This window comes from Paroedura picta, chromosome 10 (genome assembly GCF_049243985.1).
Source record: "Paroedura picta isolate Pp20150507F chromosome 10, Ppicta_v3.0, whole genome shotgun sequence".
NCBI lineage: Eukaryota > Metazoa > Chordata > Lepidosauria > Squamata > Gekkonidae > Paroedura > Paroedura picta.
In genome coordinates, this window is record NC_135378.1 from 69,511,437 (window position 1) to 69,531,745 (window position 20,309).

General features: G+C 44.9%; 1 protein-coding gene across 1 annotated transcript in view; it reads left to right on the top strand.

Annotated features, from left to right (window-relative positions):
- Nucleotides 1-204: 204 nt before the first annotated feature.
- Nucleotides 205-20,309, top strand: part of CXXC4 (CXXC finger protein 4) — a 55,563-nt gene continuing 35,458 nt past the window's right edge. The window contains exon 1 of the mRNA XM_077300719.1: nucleotides 205-2,007. Coding sequence (XP_077156834.1) covers nucleotides 412-2,007 — 1,596 coding nt within the window. The 5' untranslated portion in view covers nucleotides 205-411. The remainder of the gene's footprint in view (nucleotides 2,008-20,309) is intronic.

The window sequence follows — 20,309 nt, forward strand, 5'->3', positions numbered from 1 at the left end:
GCTGATCCCTCCCGCCTGCCGCACTCCCTTTGCTAATTTCCTGGTGGGCTTTCTCCTTCCCGCTTCCGTTCTCCTTCTGGGCACTGGCTGGCCCCGGCAGCCCTTGTTCACACGTCTCCTGACGTCCCGATGCCCTCCGGTGAGAGGATTGAGAGCCCTTTTCCACCCGTCATTTGCATGTGTTTAGCACTCCGCTTGCCCCCTTTTCCCTTGGCATTTGTCAGCTCTCCCCTCCCTCCCCCCTCCCTTCCCCCAGCTATTAAAGCATTTACTGGGGAGGGGGGAGGTGAAGGGAAGGTAGCCAGGGGGAGGGGGAGGGGGAGGGGAGGGGGCGGGGGGAGGGAGGGAGGCAGGCTGCGGTGGTCGGATCATGTCTTTATTGATTGTTATGCAAACGAGCTGGAATTACTGATGTGCCTCTCTTCCCTGCGTGTGTTATGTCGTGCTTGGCTTGTGCGCGCTTCCCCGTCTCGGCGACCACACAATGCCTCCTCGGCCGTGCACCTTTTTGGGAATGACTTTCTTTCTTTCAGCGGCGGCGGCGCTTCTTCCCGGGGAGCAGAATGCCAGCGCAGAGGCTGCGTGAGACCCCTTCGCCGTCTGCAGCAGCGATGTCCCCCCGAGAGGATTAAGGGGCACGGCTCGGCTCCCCGGCCCGCCGCCCCCGCCGCCCACCCCGCGCCCGGCCCGGCCCGCCCGACGGCTCCAGTGGCCCTCCTCCCCGCCCTGCCCTTCCCTCCCCTGGCCCTCCCCGGCCCCCCCTTCCTCCCCCCCACCCTGTTGCCCCAGGGCCACCCCCACCCCCACCCCCACCCCCTGGGCACCATGAACACCAACGTGTGCGTGGAGACGGGGCCCAACCCCGAGGCGCCGGGGCTGCCCAAGGAGAACCACCTGCCCGACGGCGCCCTCAACAGCCTTGTGGATTACAACTCGGAGATGGAGAGGTACCGCTCCTTCGCCACCTTCTACAAGACCAACGGCGGCGCCTTCCCGCAGGCGGCCAAGATCGCGCGCATCACCACCCCCATCTTCCCCAGCGCCGCCGCCGCCGCCGCCGCCCGCATCGGCATGTCCCCCTGGAACTGCGACACGGCCACCGCCGCCGCCGCCACCGCCATGCTCTGGGGCAGCGGCGCGGGGGGCGGCGGCGCGGGCGTCGGAGGGCCCAACCCCGCGGCGGCCGCGGCCGGCGGCGTGGTGGCCCGGAAAGCCTCGTCCGCGGCCGCCGCTGCCGCCGCAGCCGCCGCGGCCGCCGCCTCGTCGGTGGCGTCGTCGGTGGCGTCGTCCGTGGCGTCCTCGCCCGCCTCTTCTCTGCACGCCGCCAGCAGGAGCGGCGGCGGCGGCGGCTTGCACCATCGGAACGAGTCCCAGCGGCTGGGCAAGCCTGGCTGCGCGCCAGCCGAGCAGCCCGCGTTGCAAATGGCAAATAATAATTTCCTCTCCACCTTAGCCCCTGAACACTGCAGACCTTTGGCTGGGGAATGCATGAACAAGCTCAAATGCGGCGCCGCTGAAGCAGAGATAATGAATCTCCCCGAGCGCGTGGGGACTTTTTCCGCCATCCCGGCTTTAGGGGGCATCTCATTACCTCCCGGGGTCATCGTCATGACAGCCCTGCACTCCCCCGCAGCAGCCTCGGCAGCCGTCACAGACAGCGCGTTTCAAATTGCCAATCTGGCAGACTGCCCGCAGAGCCATTCCTCCGCCTCTTCGTCCTCCTCCTCCCTGGGAGCCGCCGGAGGAGGAGGCGGGGGAGGAGGAGGAGGCGGCGGCGGCGGCGGCGGCGGCGCTGGAGGAGGAGGAGGCGGTGGAGGCGGCGGTGGAGGCGGAGGGGCAGGCAACCCGGCCAAGAAGAAGCGGAAACGCTGCGGGGTCTGCGTGCCCTGCAAGAGGCTTATCAACTGTGGCGTCTGCAGCAGTTGCAGGAACCGCAAAACGGGACACCAGATCTGCAAATTTAGGAAATGTGAAGAGCTAAAGAAAAAACCTGGCACTTCGCTAGAGGTCAGAGGAGATGATTTCTTTCTTCCCAGCCTCCCGCCGTCCCTCGTGAACCCCCTTCCCCCGCCTCTGCAGTGCTTCTTGTCTAGTTTCAAGATGCAGCATCCCTTTTCCGAAGCCTCCTTCAGGTTGTGAGGGGGAGACACACAGGGGGGGAAGCACCCACCGGCCCCCTTTTATTGCACTTCCCTCCCAGCCCCACAAAACAAAGCCACTGGCCTGGACCTGCCAGGAACCCAGGCCTGAAAGGGGAAGGGGGTGGCAGAGACCCTGTGAGAAAGGGGAGCCAGGGGTCTAGGGGTAAACCTGCATAAAGGGGGGTATATACACAGGGGTGGGGAAGTCCTTGTTATTTGGAAATGAAAAGTCTGAGGAAACCTTTAACACCAGAGAGAAGGATTTTTTTTTAAAAAAAACAAAAATATCCTGAAGATTTAAACAAAAAAAAAATCACTTCTACACTTATAAATTACACTTTAAAATGATCTGAACAAAGTCTGTATATTTTATCTGTTATTATAAAGAGTTCTGTCTTGGTGACATGTAAACTATTTTTTACTTATGTGAAACCAATGGTGAAGGGTGAATCTTTAAAAAAAAACTGAGATATTTTGAGTGCACATGAGACATTTTTTTTAGATTTCTAAACTAATGGTGGTCAATATGAGGGATCTCCCTGCCCCCTTTCCCCCCTGCTGTGTGGATTTTTGGGTTGTTTGGAGAGTAGGGCAGGATCCTCCCCCCTGTTGAACTCCTGATTGGATAACTGTCATAAGTTCAGAACAAAGTCATAACTAGCTAATATTAGGGTTAATGCTTACGAGATGATTTGGTGGTCCTTGATGCAAGGAATTGTGGGAGGGGGGGAGTATTGGTGGTGGTACATGGAGGGGCAGGTGAAGGCACATTCTTACCAAATTACCCTTTATGGTATGTTTTCCAACTGGGTTAAAAAAAAATACATCTATGCCTGAAATTATTATGTGTGATTGAAATGTATATACGTTTATTTTTTAAATCTGTCCAGAATTGACAATGTATTGAGTATCACAGAGCTGTTAAAAACAAGTTTCCATGTTTGTTTAGACATACAAACAACAGCCAAGAGAGAACCTTGTGGAAATTTCAGTTCATGTATTTTAGTCTAGCAGACAGCAAGGGGGGGGGGGAGGGGACGTAAAGTGACTAATAGTATTATTTTTAGCTGGAGCAAAACAAGAGGAAAGACTTGTAATCATACTTAAATCCCTGTCATTATTAAAATTATAGTGTTGCTGGTTAGATGAACTTATCAGACAAGACTGAAGGTGAAGGAGAGGGCATGGAGGGGAGAGCTTATTTGATACAGAAGAGTGCTCTTCTGTTAATTTGCTGGGAGATACAAAGTCACCGAAAGTAGCAACATAGACAGGATATCCACCTTGATCAGCAGAAGTCATCTTCTAAACCAATAGCAGTCTTATAGGTATCAATGTTACCACTACGTTTAAGATTATCCTCTAAGAATAAAAGGGGGTAGGGAGCCCACATTTGGATGATAATAGTTGTCTTTCACCCCTGAAGGCTGAACTATCCTTTTGGAAAGTTTATCAACTCATTCTTACTGTATTTCCCACAGGAGCTCTTTGATAACGTAAAAACACATCACTGCAACAACCTCTACGGATTACATTTCAGATGGTAGAAATCAGATGTATATAGATTTGCCTGTTATTATTTTATTTTATTTTTTGGTTGCGAATGCACTCCTGTTTATTTCATAGAACATTTCAAAGAATGTATATTGTGATTTTTACAATAAACAGTAAATGCTGGATTTGAACACTAAACTATAACTTTAAAAGATTATTATTTCCCCCTCCCTCCTCCTTTGCTGGCATAAAATGTAGCCCAAGTTGCACAACACTATGATTGTCTTAGACACTTTGACCCCAAGCCAGCTAAAGTAAATGGTGCAGTCTAAGGATACTTACTTGGGAGGAAGTCCCATACAGAACAGGGGGACTTGCTTCTGAATAAACTTGGCCTGGATCCATCTGCATGACCCCTTGAAATCTGTGGACAAGGTTAGTGGTGAATAACTCAAATCCTGTTGTTTTCACCTTTGGGTGTTTATTCAGAAGCACATCCCACTCTTTTCATTGGAGCTTATTCCCAAGCAAGTGTTCCTGGGACTGCGCCACATGTGCTGAAAGAGGGCGGGGAGGGGGGAGAGGAGAGAGGTCTGGCCAGCATCTGCAAAGGGCTGGGGGGAGGGGGTGAAGAGTCCATGCTCTGCATGCAGGCAAGCCCTCTTGCATCTCCAGTGGAAGATCTCAGATAAATACCTTTTTCAGTCTTATGCCCTTGAGAGGTGCCAACAGTTGGAGCAAACAGGATTGAGCTAGAAGGACCACTGGGCTGGGTCTGCACAAGAGCAGCTTTGTGCATAGGGAGTTTCGGTCGCTGGGGGAAGTTTAAACTTCCGTCCATCAGTTGTCCTCACACTCCCCCCCATTCCCCCCACCCCATCCCATTACAAACAAAGCACTGGTTTGAGGCTCCCTGTTTTTTTCTTTCTAGCTCTTCTCATGAGGCTATCTTCCTTTCCCAGCCATTTATCATTTTATTAGCAAACTTTTTAAAAGTTTGTAGGCCTGCGCTAGGCTTGTTAGCTGAGGAGGAAGTCCTGCTAAAACCTATTGCACTTGCTGCCTAGTTAATATACTTGGGACTGTAGCCTTAAAGTATCCCTATAAAGCAGCATCTGGGCAGAAAACATGTCGGGTCTTGTTGACAATCTGCCTGATCAGCAAGTTAGTTATATGGGGAGGGGGAGGTACAGATGTCTTAATGAAAGGTTGGTGGGTCTTCATAGGCACATGGAGTGATTTTTTTTTTTGCCTGACAATGGATAACTTTAAAGATTGTCTAGGCTTGTCATAAGAGAAAGGTGCATATTAGAATTGAGCAGTTGCTGCCACTATTAAAAGTGCATGGTTTTTATTAGCCAGAACCACCTATCTTAACTTTCAGAACCACCTACCTTAACTTTTGAGCAACTTGTCTTCACTCTCTCATACATACATACATGGACACAGTTGTACCAGGAGTAGCAGTATTCCCCTTTCTTAGCTTCTAGAACTTTTGGAAGACAAAATCAGAGTCCAGTAGCACCTTTAAGACCAACAAAGATTTATTCAAGGCGTGAGCTTTCGAGTGCAAGCACTCGAAAGCTCACGCCTTGAATAAATCGTTGTTGGTCTTAAAGGTGCCACTGGACTCTGATCTTATAGTGCTACTTCAGACCAACACAGCGACCCGTTTGAATCTGTTGGAAGACATTCACATTTGTGGGTCACAGCCGGTCAAAAACTCTGTCAGGGCACAATATTCTTTACAGGCTTGTTACTGGCCAGTCAGTACAAAGTTGAATCACCTTCTATTTTTGTTAGGGCTTCCCCCTGCTTTTTTTTTTTTTTTTGGTTGTTTTAATTGAATAATAAATAGTGACAGCAGGAATGCCTAAAGCACGTGTGTGCCAGCCTGGGTCTGGTTGTACGGCAACCAGCTGGAAGCATGTCAGGGACTGACGAGGCCTACATGACTGAACTGAAGCCTCTGCGGTAGTTCCAAGCGGGTGAGAATAGTCTCCCTGATGAGCCGCCTTCTCAGCTTGAGATTAGCTTGCGGTCGTTTTCGGTCAGTAACAAGCCTGGTGGTGATTCACTGCAGACATGATGGGCTCCTGATGCAGCCAAGGCTGGGCTTCTCTCATGCTCCATATTTCAATAAGTTGTGAAAGCTGCTTTCCAGTTAAGAAATGCAGCAGGCTTTGTCTGGGGGAAAACGGAAATGTCGTGAATGGAAACTTGACAGTGTTCCTTAACCCCGTCTTCTTATTGGTGTTAGTGGGACTGAATAAATGTTATAAATTCCACAGCAGGTCCCGTCCAGAAATTCTGTTGTACAAGCAGGGGCTCAAGGGACTGCTTACTCAACAGGCAGCCGATATTTTGCTCACTTAATCCTATTGCATGCATGAGATGTTCCTTAGCTTTGAAGGACATATCCCCTGGCTCCTGCGGAGACTTTGTTGGGTGTCGTATTGTTGTAATGGAGTTCAAGACTGGTTTCCACTTAGGCCAACGTGCGATACTGGAGCAGTGTTATGCTTGTGACCGTGCACTTTGGTACACCACCTCTAAATGTTCATGTGCAGTTGATGTTAAGCTTAGGAATTTAGCCGGTGGCCGGGGCGTGTGTGTATGCAAATCAAATTACTGTTGAGTATAAGATGCTTCAAGTCATCAGGTTGGGTGCTCATGTTCAAAATCAAATCAGCAAACTGAAATAGAGCAGTGTGCTTTTAAAATAGAATGGGAGAGTGACTTTTGTCACTGGTCACTGCTTGTTCTTGTGTGTGGAGATGGTTGTAGTTAGAAGCAGCGACTAGCAGGACATGCCTTGTTATGTCACTAGGTCTGCCTCTGACTGCTGTGATAGCAGGGAGCGGCCCCAGTTCAAATGACACCATAATGGAATAAGTAAGGTAAGCTGCCACTTGCCAACCCAGATCGACCAGATTAGCCTGAGCTTGTCAGAGAATGGAAGTGAGGCAGGGTTGAACATGGCTAGGAGTTGGATGGGAGAGTACTAAGGTGCATGGGGGGGGGGTAGAGGCTCTCTGAAGAGAAAGTCAATAACAAACTACATCTCCTCATCTGTTGCCTTGAACATCCTGTGGTTGGGGTGGCTGTGAGTCATTTGCTACTCAATAGCACATCCATCCATCCATCCATCCATCCATCCATCCATCCATCCATCCATCCATCCATCCATTCATTCATTCATTCATTCATTCATTCATGCTAGTACTTAAAACAGCGGCATTCTTGGCTTTCTTAAATAATTGACCATGGGTAAGTCATGGGTGGCCAGTGGGCTAGTCATTGACTGTTGTACCGATTCTAAAAGCAGCAAGCTCACAAATTCAGGAAAGTTATTAGTCGACAATATTTTATAATTTAATTTGCCTTCCTGCTTACATGTATCAGTGGTGACGTTGAGACTTTTCTGCTTCCGCTGTTGCTACAGCTCACGGCCCCCCACCAAGTTATTGAACCTTTAGGACTAGCAGATGGTAAAATGAGGTCTCTAGTGGGAGAGAGGAATTAGTAGAGATCACAACCACATTGTCCACAAATGGGAATGCTGGCTTGTCAGAGGAACTGTGTGATTCAGTGGACACCAGCACAAGTCATTTTTGATAAATCCACAGCCTCAACATTTAAAAGATTCTCTGCCCAAAATTAACAGTCTTAGCCCTGGAGATGATTCTTACTGGCCACAAGGAAATAGGGAAGGTGGTTATTTTATTCTTGACTTCTATACATTTGAATAATGTGCTGCTTTCCATATGTTTAAAGGAAAATAAAATAACTGGTTTCATTTTTCCTACATAAATTTACTCTTGTTATTGAATGATTTAAAAAAAAATAAAACATAATAATATAAAAAATTTGACACATGCAATTAATAATGGTAAATACATAAAATAAGACTGATATCATGTAGAGCCCTGCATATTCACACCCATCTGCAGTGTTCATTTAGATTTATGGTATGTTTAAAAAGGCATAATCATTATTTATCCAGAGAGACTACTTATTTGCTTCCCATTAGTGTGCATTAAAATAATCCCTACTGTAAATTACAGGCTAAGGGGCATGGGTAACATAGCTTTTCTCACACACGAGGGGGGGAAATGGGGCTAGTTCAGGTTGATTTTGCATACCATAATTTTACATTGTGTCCAAAAGCGTTGACTTTGATGGCATGACAGCCAAATCTATCCTCTTGATTACAATATCAGATCCAATAGAGGGGACTGCAAGTTGGGGAACATAAACCAAGCCACAATATTTCCAAACTGGTCATGCTAAGTGTTGTGTTAATTTTTCTCTGTTGGGGCATTTGTGGGTCATAAACTCTCTTGGTATGAGAAAAACGCATTTCAAATTTTAGGACAATGTGAGATCGGACCATCTCCAGAAGAAAGTTCTGTGCCAAATTGCAGAGGTGTTCAATTGAAATCAAGGGACTTAGCTTTCAAGGCAGAATATGAGACCACTTGGGATTTTATGAGCATAATATCATTTTTTAGAATCAGGGTGTAAATCTGCTCTTATTGAAGCCAGCGGGGATTTGAGAACGAGCCGAATAAGAGCAACAATCTGGCCTCCTCCTGATGGCAGAGGAAGCAGCAGGGTTTGGCCCTTAAATTGTAGCAACATCTGTTATTATCACCAGGAGACAAAAGGTCCTCTGGTCAGCAGGGCAACTTTTGCTCTTCTGGTAAAAGGGAAGACAGTTAATGTAAGAGCAATGGATAATGTAAGAGTTTGGCAGATAGGGGTCAATTAGGAAGTGCCTCAGAGGAGAGACCCCCCCTTGCCTTCCTAGCTGTGAATTGCATTCTGTGATGGCAGTCAGCTGCGTAGGGAGATTATGGGAGACTAAAATGGAACAGGCAGATAACATGATTAGGGTAACTAACTGGAAAGTCAGCAGAAAAAAGAGCCTGTTTTTTTTTTTTACTTCTAAAGTGTGTTGCAGCGAGAAATGTATTCATATTCGAGTTCTTCCAACCTTTACCCCTATTCGCCCTTTTATCATATGCTCACCTTGCTTGCTGTACAAGTTAGTTTTGGTTTATTTAGCAGGGAAAATACGGACCTGACTTTTCCACTGGTTGCTTGTTTGTTTTTACTGAGCACAGATTTCTCTCTGAGAAAAGACGAGGTGTGTTTGTTTTGGGAGCCTGTGGGTTGCATTGAATCAGCTTCTCTGCTAGTGAAAGTAGGGGAGATAGGGTCCCCTTTGATCACCCAAATACAATATGAGGATCATGGGACTGGCAAGGACAAGAACCACATGGAACAGGAGCTGTTATAAGGAAGAAAATTGGGTAAGACTTGGCACAAAGCAGGTTGAATCCAACGTTTAAAAAAGCATTCTTCCACAATATGTTCAATAACGTATGGGCTGTACATTAATAAGCAGGTTATAGTCATTTGAGGTCTCACTGAAGCTGCCTGTTTGTAATTAATGGGACATTGATGGGAACTGAATTCATCCTAAACTTCGCCAGTCACATAACTTTAATCTGGTTTGGGGTGTTTTTTAAAAGAAAAAAAATTAAGGAACCACTGGATTTACCTCCCTGAGCCTGGATGTTTTTTGGGGTTTTTTTGTGGGGAGAGACAGACAAAAGATTTAAGATACTTCCACAAGAGACGCTGTGCACCTGGTAGTGTAAAACCATTGGATTAAGCCACAGATCTGTGAAGCTTCATTGCTGATCATCTGTTCTAATGGCTTCTTGATCTTTAAAATCCTTAGAGGACCTGATATCCTCTTAAAGAGAGCTGAAATTTAATCCTCTTCATTCACTTTTTGGCTATTCTCACAGATTTCCTATGCATGATGTTTTCAAACTAATGAAAGCAAAATTTCCTCTTCCACTGAATGTGGAACCCTGATGTAGACATGGACTGTATGTAAGCATAAATAATTTGTGTGTCTATGCAAAGCACTCAGCCAAAAAGGAACATCTCCCAAATAAGCTTCGTAGAAATGAAAATGAGTTTTATAACGGCATCATTGTGTTTCGTTGTGCTGTTCCCATTCACATCAATGGAATTTGGGTGGAATATGGTCATAAAATGCAGGCTGTTTCCTCTTTTAAAGGGATGTATGGCCATTAAATCCAGTACATAAGAGCCATGACATGGATGCTGTGACATCAGAGCAGATCAACGAATGGCATTGAAAGAAGAAGGACAAGAGAGAAGACAGAGTCAGGGGAGGGAAAGGGGAGCAAAAGCAGGGTTGTTTCCAGAAAAGTAAATGTAGGAGAATGCATGAAGTCTGGACGTACAGGGAAAAGAATGAGCGGTCAGAAAACGAAGAGAGGCAAGCAGGACCATCAGGAAGGAGGTTCAGCAACCTCCATGCTTTAACATACTGCCTAGCTCTTAGCCAGTGTACGATAGCAACAACGCTGGTTCCTGAGATGGACAGTTTAATGAGTCAAATGGATAAATACTATAATACACGTCTATTAAACACAATCTGCTCTTGCAATTGCCATGTGATAATGCATTGGTACACGTCCCGACTCCCTCACTGTGGCAGTTCTGCACTCCCTGTCACATTCTGTGTTTCCAGTATAATTTTAAAACAATTTAGCTATAAGAAGCTTTCAGTGTAAGACTGGCTTGAAATGAATCCTGCCCAGCTAATTGTATAACATGTTCGTATTTCAATTTTGATGAATATTTTGGACACACACACACACGCGAAGGTGCCTTATATGGAATGAGATCACATTGGTCCATCAGAGAACATTATCTACTCAAAGCCCTCCAAGGTCTCAGGCTAAGGTCTTTCCCATCACCTGGTAGTGCCAACTGATATGTTCAACTGGAGACGCCAGGGATTGAACCCGAAACCTCCTGCATGCAAAGCAGAGGTTTTCCCACTGAACCACAGCCCCTCCTCAGAAGTGTTAAAAGAATACAAGTTTAATGTTCGCTTCAGGAAGATGGTGAAAGGCCAATTCTGAAAGGCATCTTTTGCCCCGTAGCTGAAACACAGTGTGTTTTTTCAAATCTGTTAGTGTTTGCTGTGCATTACTAGGGCTATCCAACTTTTTAAAACACGGGAAATTTTGTTTCCAAAGTATGGCTGTGGCTAGGGTTGTAACTAAGGATGCCAGCTTCCAGGTAGAATCTGGGGATCCCCTGGAATTACAGTTCATCTCCAGGCTATAGTTCTCCTGGAGAAAATGGATGCTTTAGAGCAGGGGTAGTCAAACTGCGGCCCTCCAGATGTCCATGGACTACAATTCCCATGAGCCCCTGCCAGCATTTGCTGGCAGGGGCTCATGGGAATTGTAGTCCATGGACATCTGGAGGGCCGCAGTTTGACTACCCCTGCTTTAGATGATGGACTCCTTGGCATTATAGCCAATTGAGGTCCCTGTTCTCTTCAAGCTCCATCCTGAAATCATTGGGAGTTTCCCAACTTGAATCTGGTGACCAGGGGAGGCTTGGAAACCCTGCTTACAACACATAGGCATACATGGTTGCATTCCACTGCCATGAATGGAACTGAAGCATGGATTGCGCTCAGCAGGTTTGATCCTCAGAGCAATAAATGGAAGGCCCTTTGTAGAATGAACCTTTCCTCCCTTCCCATCCTCTGCACCACCCCCTCTCTATACTACCCAAGAAGCTGCTCTTAAGGGTCAGGGGATCCTCAGGGACAGTGTGGTATGCAGCAAGGGGGATTGCAGCTCTAGAGGGAATTTGCGGACCCAACTTGTGCATGCAGCAGTGTCTTCAGCATGGTCAAGGGTCCCTTCGGATCTAACCCATGCTCTGTTGCTTAGGACTCACCCATTCTGATCCTATGTATATTTGCTTCAAAGTAAGTCTCTGAGAGTAACGGGGCCAAGTCCCAAGCAAGTATTATAGGGTTAAAGCCTTGGTTTCGATCAAATATGTTTGCCTCGGTATGTCCCCCCCACCACCACTTTGTTTTCTTGGCCATCAAGTTGCAGCCAACTCATGGTGACCCCCCATGGGGTTTTCATGGCAAGAGACATTCACAAGTGGTTTGGTATTGCCTGTCTCTGCATGATGCCTCTGGCATGTCTTAGATGTCCAAATACTAACTGGGGCTGAGCCTGCTTAACTTCCAGAGTTTGACGGGATCAGACTAGCCTGGACTATCTAATTCAGTGTGCTTCCTTTATTAGGCCTTGATGCATATTTTCTTGCTTTATGAGCCACCACAAACATTTAGGAGCCAGACTTGTTTTTCAGGCTTCAGAAGGTTATATTTTAGTGGCGGTGCTTTCTAATTATCGCTGCCACAAAACCTAATGCTAAACTTTTTACAGTTTCTGGTCGTTTTTTTAAAAGCTATAACAAAAATGTTGAAGCAGATGAATAAATATGGGGTAACCCTGGTTGTCATTGCAACTAAAAACCAAACTTATATCCTTCACTTAAATGGGGTTTGTGTTTCTACAAGAGATAATTGGAATGCAGTACTACGTGTCCCAATGAAGTTTTTAAGTATTTTGGTGTCCTAGCATCTGGGATTTGTCAAGCCCTGACCTATATACTGGAAGTAAACTGAATTTGTTTCCTTTGCTAAATACTTTGCATTGTGTGCATGACCATGGCATTGATTATAATTGGTGTTTGTTGTTCAACTTTCTTTCCATAAATTCCTGGATGGTCACTGGGTATTCCAGCCATATAGCTGTATGGACTCGATTGTTCTTTCCATAGACCAGGGGTAGCCAAACTGTGGCTCTCCAGATGTCCGTGGATTACAATTCTCATGTGCTGGCAGGGGCTCTTGGGAATTGTAGTCCACGGATATCTGGAGAGTCACAGTTTGACCACCCCTGCCATAGACCAACGCTTTTATTAAATTCTGGGTCAACACAGTAAATCCCAGAGAAATGCAGAATCTGTCACACTGGTGTTTTTTATAAGCTAAAAATCTAAATTTAGGCATTGTTCCCATTTATAGAAATCTGAATTTTCCCTGTGTTTGGAATATTAATTCCAGCTACCCTTTTTCATTTTAAACTGCATACGTTTGAGAATTGTACCGTAAGAAGGTGATAACAGAACAAAATAGCGATTTCAGCAGAAGGTTCAAATTCCACCGGAGTCAGTATTTTCTAGCTTGATGCAAGCAGTGGCTTAATATTGTTGAACCTCCATTCTCCCAGAGCAAGTAAAAAGAAATAACGCTGTCTTTATTCAGAACTTTTGGCAAAACAAACCACCAAGTACACTTTGGGGTCATTCTATCTTCTTCCATGAGTTGTTTGGAGAGAATTAAGTTACTTCTTTGCATTAATTCTGCTCTCTTAATTTAGATGAAAATTACATAAACAAGTCTTAAGATTGAGGGGGTGTACCATTTTGTTTCATTAAAACGTGCTTGCCCTGACATAAATGATTCAGGCTATCATATTTTCAGATCTTGGAATCTAAGCTAAGGTGACCAGATTTGTCCCACTTTTGGAGGGACATCTGGGGGGTACCTGGCAAATTGTACTTATGTTGAAATTAAAAATATATATATTACAGTACTATTTTTACATTCTATGCGTTCTATGAAACTTTTTGTTGTTCCACATAGACCAAAATTTTAGACCATAGACCAAATTACCAACTTGGGGATCCCAGGTGCTCTGGGGCTCAATATAGCTCAGGACCATGGGCAGGGGAGAAAGCTGTTTTATTCGTCTGGCTGCAGGTTGTTTATTTGCATTGTTATGGGGCTACGCATTAAGTATTCAAGGTACGTGCATCCTTATGACAGGCTCAGGGGCATGCCCAGCTTTCCGCTGTGGTCCATAGCTGACTTGGAGCCAGGTGCACTTGATAACTTTGTCTCCTCAACCTAACATTTGTCTGTGGTAGATGAGAGCTGGGTTGAGGGAACCCAGACTGGATTCATGTCAAACACCATGTTGAGTTTGGCCCTAGGTAGGGTTCGAAACCCCAATATGGTTTGGGGATTGCTGAAATAATTTGGGCCAATCACCAGTTCCCAACTTGAGTTAAGTCATAAGGTTGTTATAAGGGTAAAATTGGGAGGGACCTTCAACCTTAATTTGTTGGAAGAAGAGTAGGGTAAAAATGAAATACGTAAATTATTTGGGCCGCTAAGCATACTTATAATCCTATTCCCTTTAATTAGACTTTTAACAAGAGGAGAATTCTGTTGATTCAGTAGTATCTAAAGTGTACTGGGTTTTGCTTAGGTAAGCAGTGAATCACTTGCCGTACACAGAAACTCTTCCCATGCAATGCATTTGGCTTTGATAGTCCAACTTTAAACAGATGCAGCCTGCATCATTCGGTGTTTACACCAAAGTAATTCCCAATGAATTCCGTGAGACTTATTTCCAAGGAAGGAAAATGAATAAAATGGCAGCCTAAAGGTATTCTTATGTGTGTCCTGAAGTTTCAGAGTTGTTGATCTTTGAGCTGTGTGGACAGATTTTGTAGTGAATGGTAACACAAGAGAACTGGGGAGAAGTAGGCCTAATTTGACTTGGGATCATGGCATTTCTTCTCAGCTTTCCTTCCCATACCATCTTGCCTCAGAGAGGCCCTATTTGCCCTTCTGTAAGGCTTGGCAAGCTGTGTCCAGGTCCCACGGGGTATTAAACTGGTACCAATAGGGCTCTCCAAGTCTGCCTTGGTTCCAAGCTGAATTGGACCTTGGAATCAGAGAAAACAGGTCTCCTGCTACAGTGGGAGATCCTCTGTCCCGAGCCACCCGCTGCTGTCTGAGTGCCATCATGATGGTGCTGCAGTGTCACTTCCGCTCATGGAACCGGAAGTGATGTTGCCCATTGTTGAGATGCTTTAGCAATCCCACAAATCTCAATGGGAAAAACCACAGAGGTTTGGAGATTGGTAGAGGATTGCAGCAACATTATGGCATTGTGCGGTGACTAGCCCTGCCTCTGAAGCCTCCAGGGGGTTGATAGCTTAGGGTTGGCAACTCCTCATGGAGTGTTTGGGAATTTTGTTTCACCAGAGTCACATCTGACTGTGCAAAGATCTGACCGGTACCAGATGGAACGTCTGAGTTAGACCTCAGTCATCATCTCATGATAGTTGCCGCATGACAAGCATGACAAAAGTAGCCACAAAGGGCCCATGTTCTGATCTATGGCTGCTTCACAAGAGATGTCAAAAACCCATGTCCAAATTACCACTGTGTGGCTGAATACGCACAATTCAGTGAGGTAACCTGAAAGCATCTACAAACGTAAATCGGTCTGAATGTCCCTTAATACTTGTGGTTTCCGTTAAAGAGGCCTGAGAACTGTCGTTTTCCCAAGTCTGTTGGGTATTCTTTATTGAAGATCATTAGCCCTTACCTCTAATTAAATTTCATTGTTATCTATTCTGGCCTGGCTGCTGCTTCTGTAGCACAAGAACTTTTATACACATGGCTTGTCTTGGCACATTTGTTTACATAATAAGCAAACAGGATTTGGATCCTTGAAAGTTGTTCTGTGTTATGTAAACAAACCCTAGGGATAAACTGCACAGAGAGGAGTTTTGATATGTACCTGGACCAACCTGGAAACCATACAAAAATGGTCTTCTCCATATTGTTATAGACTCAATGGTTAATAATTGTTCAGATGCCTTGAAACTGGCTGGAATTTGTAGTGTACATCTAGGGTAAGGCAGGGTTTGTCAACCTTTTCTTTAATGAGAGTTACATCTGAACGTTGAAAATTATCCCCAAAATACTCCTCCTCCCTGTCATATTATCAGCCTTTGGGGCTCATGGGAATTGTAGTCCATGAACATCTGGAGGACCACAGGTTAACTACCTCTGCTCTAGGGAATGCATGATGGAACTGCATCTCTCTCCTTGTTCAATTCAACTTCATTCTCTGGGTGATCTCAGTCTGGCAACTGACATAGTGGTTCTCAGCGTCTGTCTGTCTGTCTGTCTGCCTGCCTGCCTGCCTGCCTGCCTGCCTGCCTGCCTGTCTGTCTCGAGGACATAAACTCATATTTCAGGAGGAATGACTTTGTTCCTTATAGTTTTAGTTTGTTTTCATGTAGAACCCTTCAGTCATGCAAACCCTGCCCAGAGTCAGCAGTGGTACATTCCAGGAGCATTTCACCAAATGAAGTGTTTGTCTTGGGAAATCTCTCACTTGTAACACAGGGCCTATTGTCATATCTGAGTGGCTTGAGCATGTACAACATATGCTCCATAAACAGCACTTTTGATTGAAGTCAGTGGGGAAAGTCCCATGGCTTTGAAAGATGTGGGGTTCCACACCTCTTGCTCTTTTCTAGCAGTGCTTCAAAGAAGTTGCATTTCTTCCTTGTTTTTTCTAAAAGGGAGGTAGGCATGATCAGGTCGGAATGCAATGCTGTTTTCTTTCCTTTTTGTGAGAGTTTTCCCCCACACTCCTTGCACAGAGCAGTGCTTATATCTGACATGTTGGTGCAAATCATAAGCAGTAACCACATAGGCCGTTGCCAAGTTCGGCATATCGTCTTTTGTCTAGATTAGCAGCTGTGCTTTATCAGCTGAGCCTGTACATTATAAATGGAGCATACTCTCTTTGAGACAGTAAAACTGGACATCTCTGCTTTGCATGCAAGCACCAAAAGGTGCTTTTTAAATATATTTCATTGTAATGTGCAAGTAAAAGTTGCATTTGCAAGACTACCCATTGCGTTCGAAAGTATCCCTTTTATGCTCTCTGTCCTTCAGTAAGTGACATCTGTATGCTGTTCATTTGTCGCATTCCCATCTTCTCCTTTTTTATGGCTCAGGGGAGTATACATACAATGTCTCCCTGTTTCTCTTCACAGTAATCCTGTAGTATATATAGGTTAAGCAGTGTGATGCTGGCCAGCCCAAGGTCATCCAGTGAGATTCAGGTTGAGCAGGGATGCAAACATAGATTTCCCTCTGTGTCGTTTCCCTTCCTAGGAAATCTTGAAGTTGAATTCTTCAGGTAATCCAAGCGCACAGTTTCACTGTTGTTATGAAATTAGGCTTGGTTTCTGATGCAGCAGCACTGGGGCTTCTTTGAGTGATTATAAAATAGATTTTTCAAATCCTGTATCTGATGTATGGATGGTTTAGAGCAGGGATAGTCAACCTGTGGTCCTCCAGATGTTCATGGACTACAATTCCCATGAGCTCCTGCCAGCATTTTCTGGCAGGGACTCATGGGAATTGTAGTCCATGAACATCTGGAGAACCACAGGTTGACAACCCCTGGTTTAGAGTACGTTCACATATAATAGAAAGTGTATTTCCATACATGTGAATGCCTGGATGTATTTTCTCAAGAGAATATGAATGAGCGTGTGCATCTATAATATATGGGGGAGGAAAGTGCAAGGAAAAAATTGGGCTGAAGCTTTTGTTATGTGTCTGGCTGTATGTCGCACAGTTCAAATTGTCTGCGTCCTCACTGGGTTGTTTCTCAGTGTAATGTGATTCACACGGTCACTCTGTGAAAATAGGCAGTTAGAATGGCAAACTTCTCTGTGCGCTGTAAAATAATACAACAGAAATGCCTTCTCAGAGGCCCTGTCTACAAATACCATCTGGGCACAGCACTTTAGTTTTTAAAAAGCTTGACTTTTCCCCCCTTTCAAGACAGTGAAGTGTGAGTTTTCTTCTATATACATAAAATCCTGACCATGCACCCTGACAAAACGCTGAAGGTTCCGAAGCCTCCTATTGGTGGGATCTCTCACCCTCAGGGCCAATTGCTGCTCTTGATCAGGATTCCGCACCCCCTTCCTTTCAGGCCTGCTGTGAAGGGAGCCTGACTGAGGAGAGGGAGGCATTTCTGAGAGCAACGCAGGGGAGAGTGTGGGCATGGGTGTGCTTTCCTTTTGAGGGGAGAAAGCTTTCCCCTTCTGCCTAACTGTTGGCTGACATGTTATGCTTTGTCATAAGGAGAAAAACCAAAATGAGATAGGATCATGCCACTCATGCCTCTGAAAACCAAAGCATTTTTAGTGCTTCAAATAATGCAACATGTTGATCAATTCATCAAATAGGGTTTTTAAAATCTGATTGTTAAAATGTGAGTATTTTAAAAGTATAAACCAAACATATTAGCATAAGGAATCATCTGAATTTGGGTTTTTGGAAAAATTAATTAGTGAGGGATAAAGCATGTTTTTTGAACATTAGAGAATCCCCAAAGAACTGAACATTTACAGGTCTGTATATTTAAAAAACCAAACAAGCAATAAAAGCAGCCTGGGAAAGGTAGCAATTTTCTCCATTCTGTTTTCTCCTTTTGTCTACAGATATGGATTTTTTTATCCTGTTTGTTGGCTCTCCAGAACAACTGGCTGTGCTTTGTGCAAAACAGAATGCTGGACTAGGCTAGGGATGCCATTATGGGTTAGGAGTCCCACCTGAAGAGCCTGTGGAATTATAAGTCAAATCCAGGTGACAGAGATCAGTTTCTGTTGTGAGCCCAGGTGCTATTAGTGAAGACTCCTTTGCTAAGAATTCCTAGCTTCATCCAAACCTCAGCTAAATGAGAGCTTAGCCCAGCCAGATGTTCAACAGACAGAGAGCTCTGACCAGCAGAAGGGCATGGAGCAGTCAACAAATCAGGGCTTTGACACCAAAGTTGTTGAAGAAGCTCTTCATTCCTCTGCCCAGCCTCCAGCTGTAGCTCTCTGTCTTGTCAGCATGCCTAGCTCGCCTGAGCCAACCAGTCTAAAAAGGCACCATGACAGGTTAGGAGAAGACAGTTGCTGACTCAGAAGCCTGTGAGTCATCACAGAGTGAGGACGGAGATACTGCTGGTAATATATGTTAATTTGGGGTTAGGAGGCCCATCTTGCAGCTGCAACTTTGCAGCTACCTTGATATGCTCCTTCTGCTGGTACCCTTGGACTGCTTGAATAATCCCTTGACTCACTGGACTGTCTGACCTTACATTCTGTCTATCCCCTTAGTATTCTGTTTTGGATACTATTTCTCCCAATTCCACCCTGGTACTATGGGCCCAGTGTACACTCCCCCCAGTGCATCTACTTTTAGATGATAAAGAACATGCAGGAAATCTGTTCACACATCTCTTGCAGCTCAGATGTTTCCCAAATTGAAAAAAAATATCATATAGGAATTTTAAATGGGAAAGCTAAGTTAGCATATAGACAAATGCTGGAACTTCTAACATTTGAAAAAATACAACACTGTGTGGTTTTATTGATTGTAGTTTTGAAGAGCTTGGCTTTTTAAGAGCCACATGCCCATTCTGTTTTCTGGAGAAAGCCTCCAAGACTAAACTGACTTGAGCCAGTCAGGCATCCTCTGAAAAGCCTTCAGGCTTCAAAAAATGCCAGTGCTGTTTAATTTCTCCATAAATTGACAGCGGACTTCGGAATTAAAGATCTTCCTTGTCACTTGAGCCCTTGGCTTTCTTGCTTGAGGTAGTAGGCCCCTTTTGATGACATCTGAACAGCTTTTCTAATACCAGCTGGAGGGTGGTGTGGTGACACTTAGGGCCTTTCATGGCACAGAGGGCTATGCAGGCCTAGAGCCAAGCAATTGAATCACTTGCCAGTCCCATGAAAGAAGAAAGTTGATAAGAGAAGATGAGATTGGGGGGGGGGGGGGGAGAGAAGCAACTGTGAAAAACAGATGTCAAGTAATAGCCATGGCCTGCCATTTTGTTCAGCCTTTAATTGGGGTGGGGAAACACTAGGAAGGGGAAGGGGGTATTATTTTACAGCAACATGCTTGTCCTTAAGAGAGCATTTTCTGTCTTGTGTAGCTCAGCATTTGCTGTGTTATGCATTGATGTAAATATCCACATTCTCCACAGATAGTAACTTTGGCTTGTTTTGGAACACATATATGTATGTACGTCAGTGTACATGCGGCTGCCTTCCTTTCTTGTTGCTTTTATTTGTGGAGCTTTCATATTGTTGAGCCTTGTTCCCTCACATGCAAACACCTGTCTTCAAATTGAATTATTCTGCAGGGTAATCTAAAGCCTCCCCCACTTGGCGTCATATGTTTTCTCTTGTTTATTGAGTTATGTTGCACCATACTTCAGATGCGACAGCCATTTAATAATCTTGAAGCCTTAGCTCTGCAGGGGCTAAAAAGATCCCAGCAGGCTTGTTAACTTCTGCTCTGAAACATTATGGGAAATATTTTCTCCTCCTTGGAATCCATGGGCTTCTGATTAATTTATTTTAAGACTATAAAAATCCATAGCCAGGTATGTGGTAAGCCTTTTGTGTTTCCTATCTTTTTTAAATTCCCCATTCTCAGGTTTTAACTAGCCAGCTTCATTCTGCGTGCTGCGTTGTGAAGGCAACGTGGAGAAACATGTTCTTATTTCTTAATTGTATGGTTTATTCTCTTCTTCAAACAGTCCTCATTAGTGATTTGAACTATTTACCAAAGTTTTAGAAATCTTCGTTATCTCCATCACCAAATTAAAAATTCTTTGCCAGCATCTGAAAAAAAAAATGTCCACAGGTTAAATCATTTAAATATGCACCAGACTGTTTTGCATACCATGCTGAGTTTTCTTCATTCAGAAACTAAGAGTTAGATTGAACAATATGGACTTGGCCACTGCCCTACATGATGTGGGAAGGAGAATATACCTTTCATCTCTGATCACCAAATGTACCATTCCTCCATCTGGACCAAAATTACATAGGGTTGTAACATCC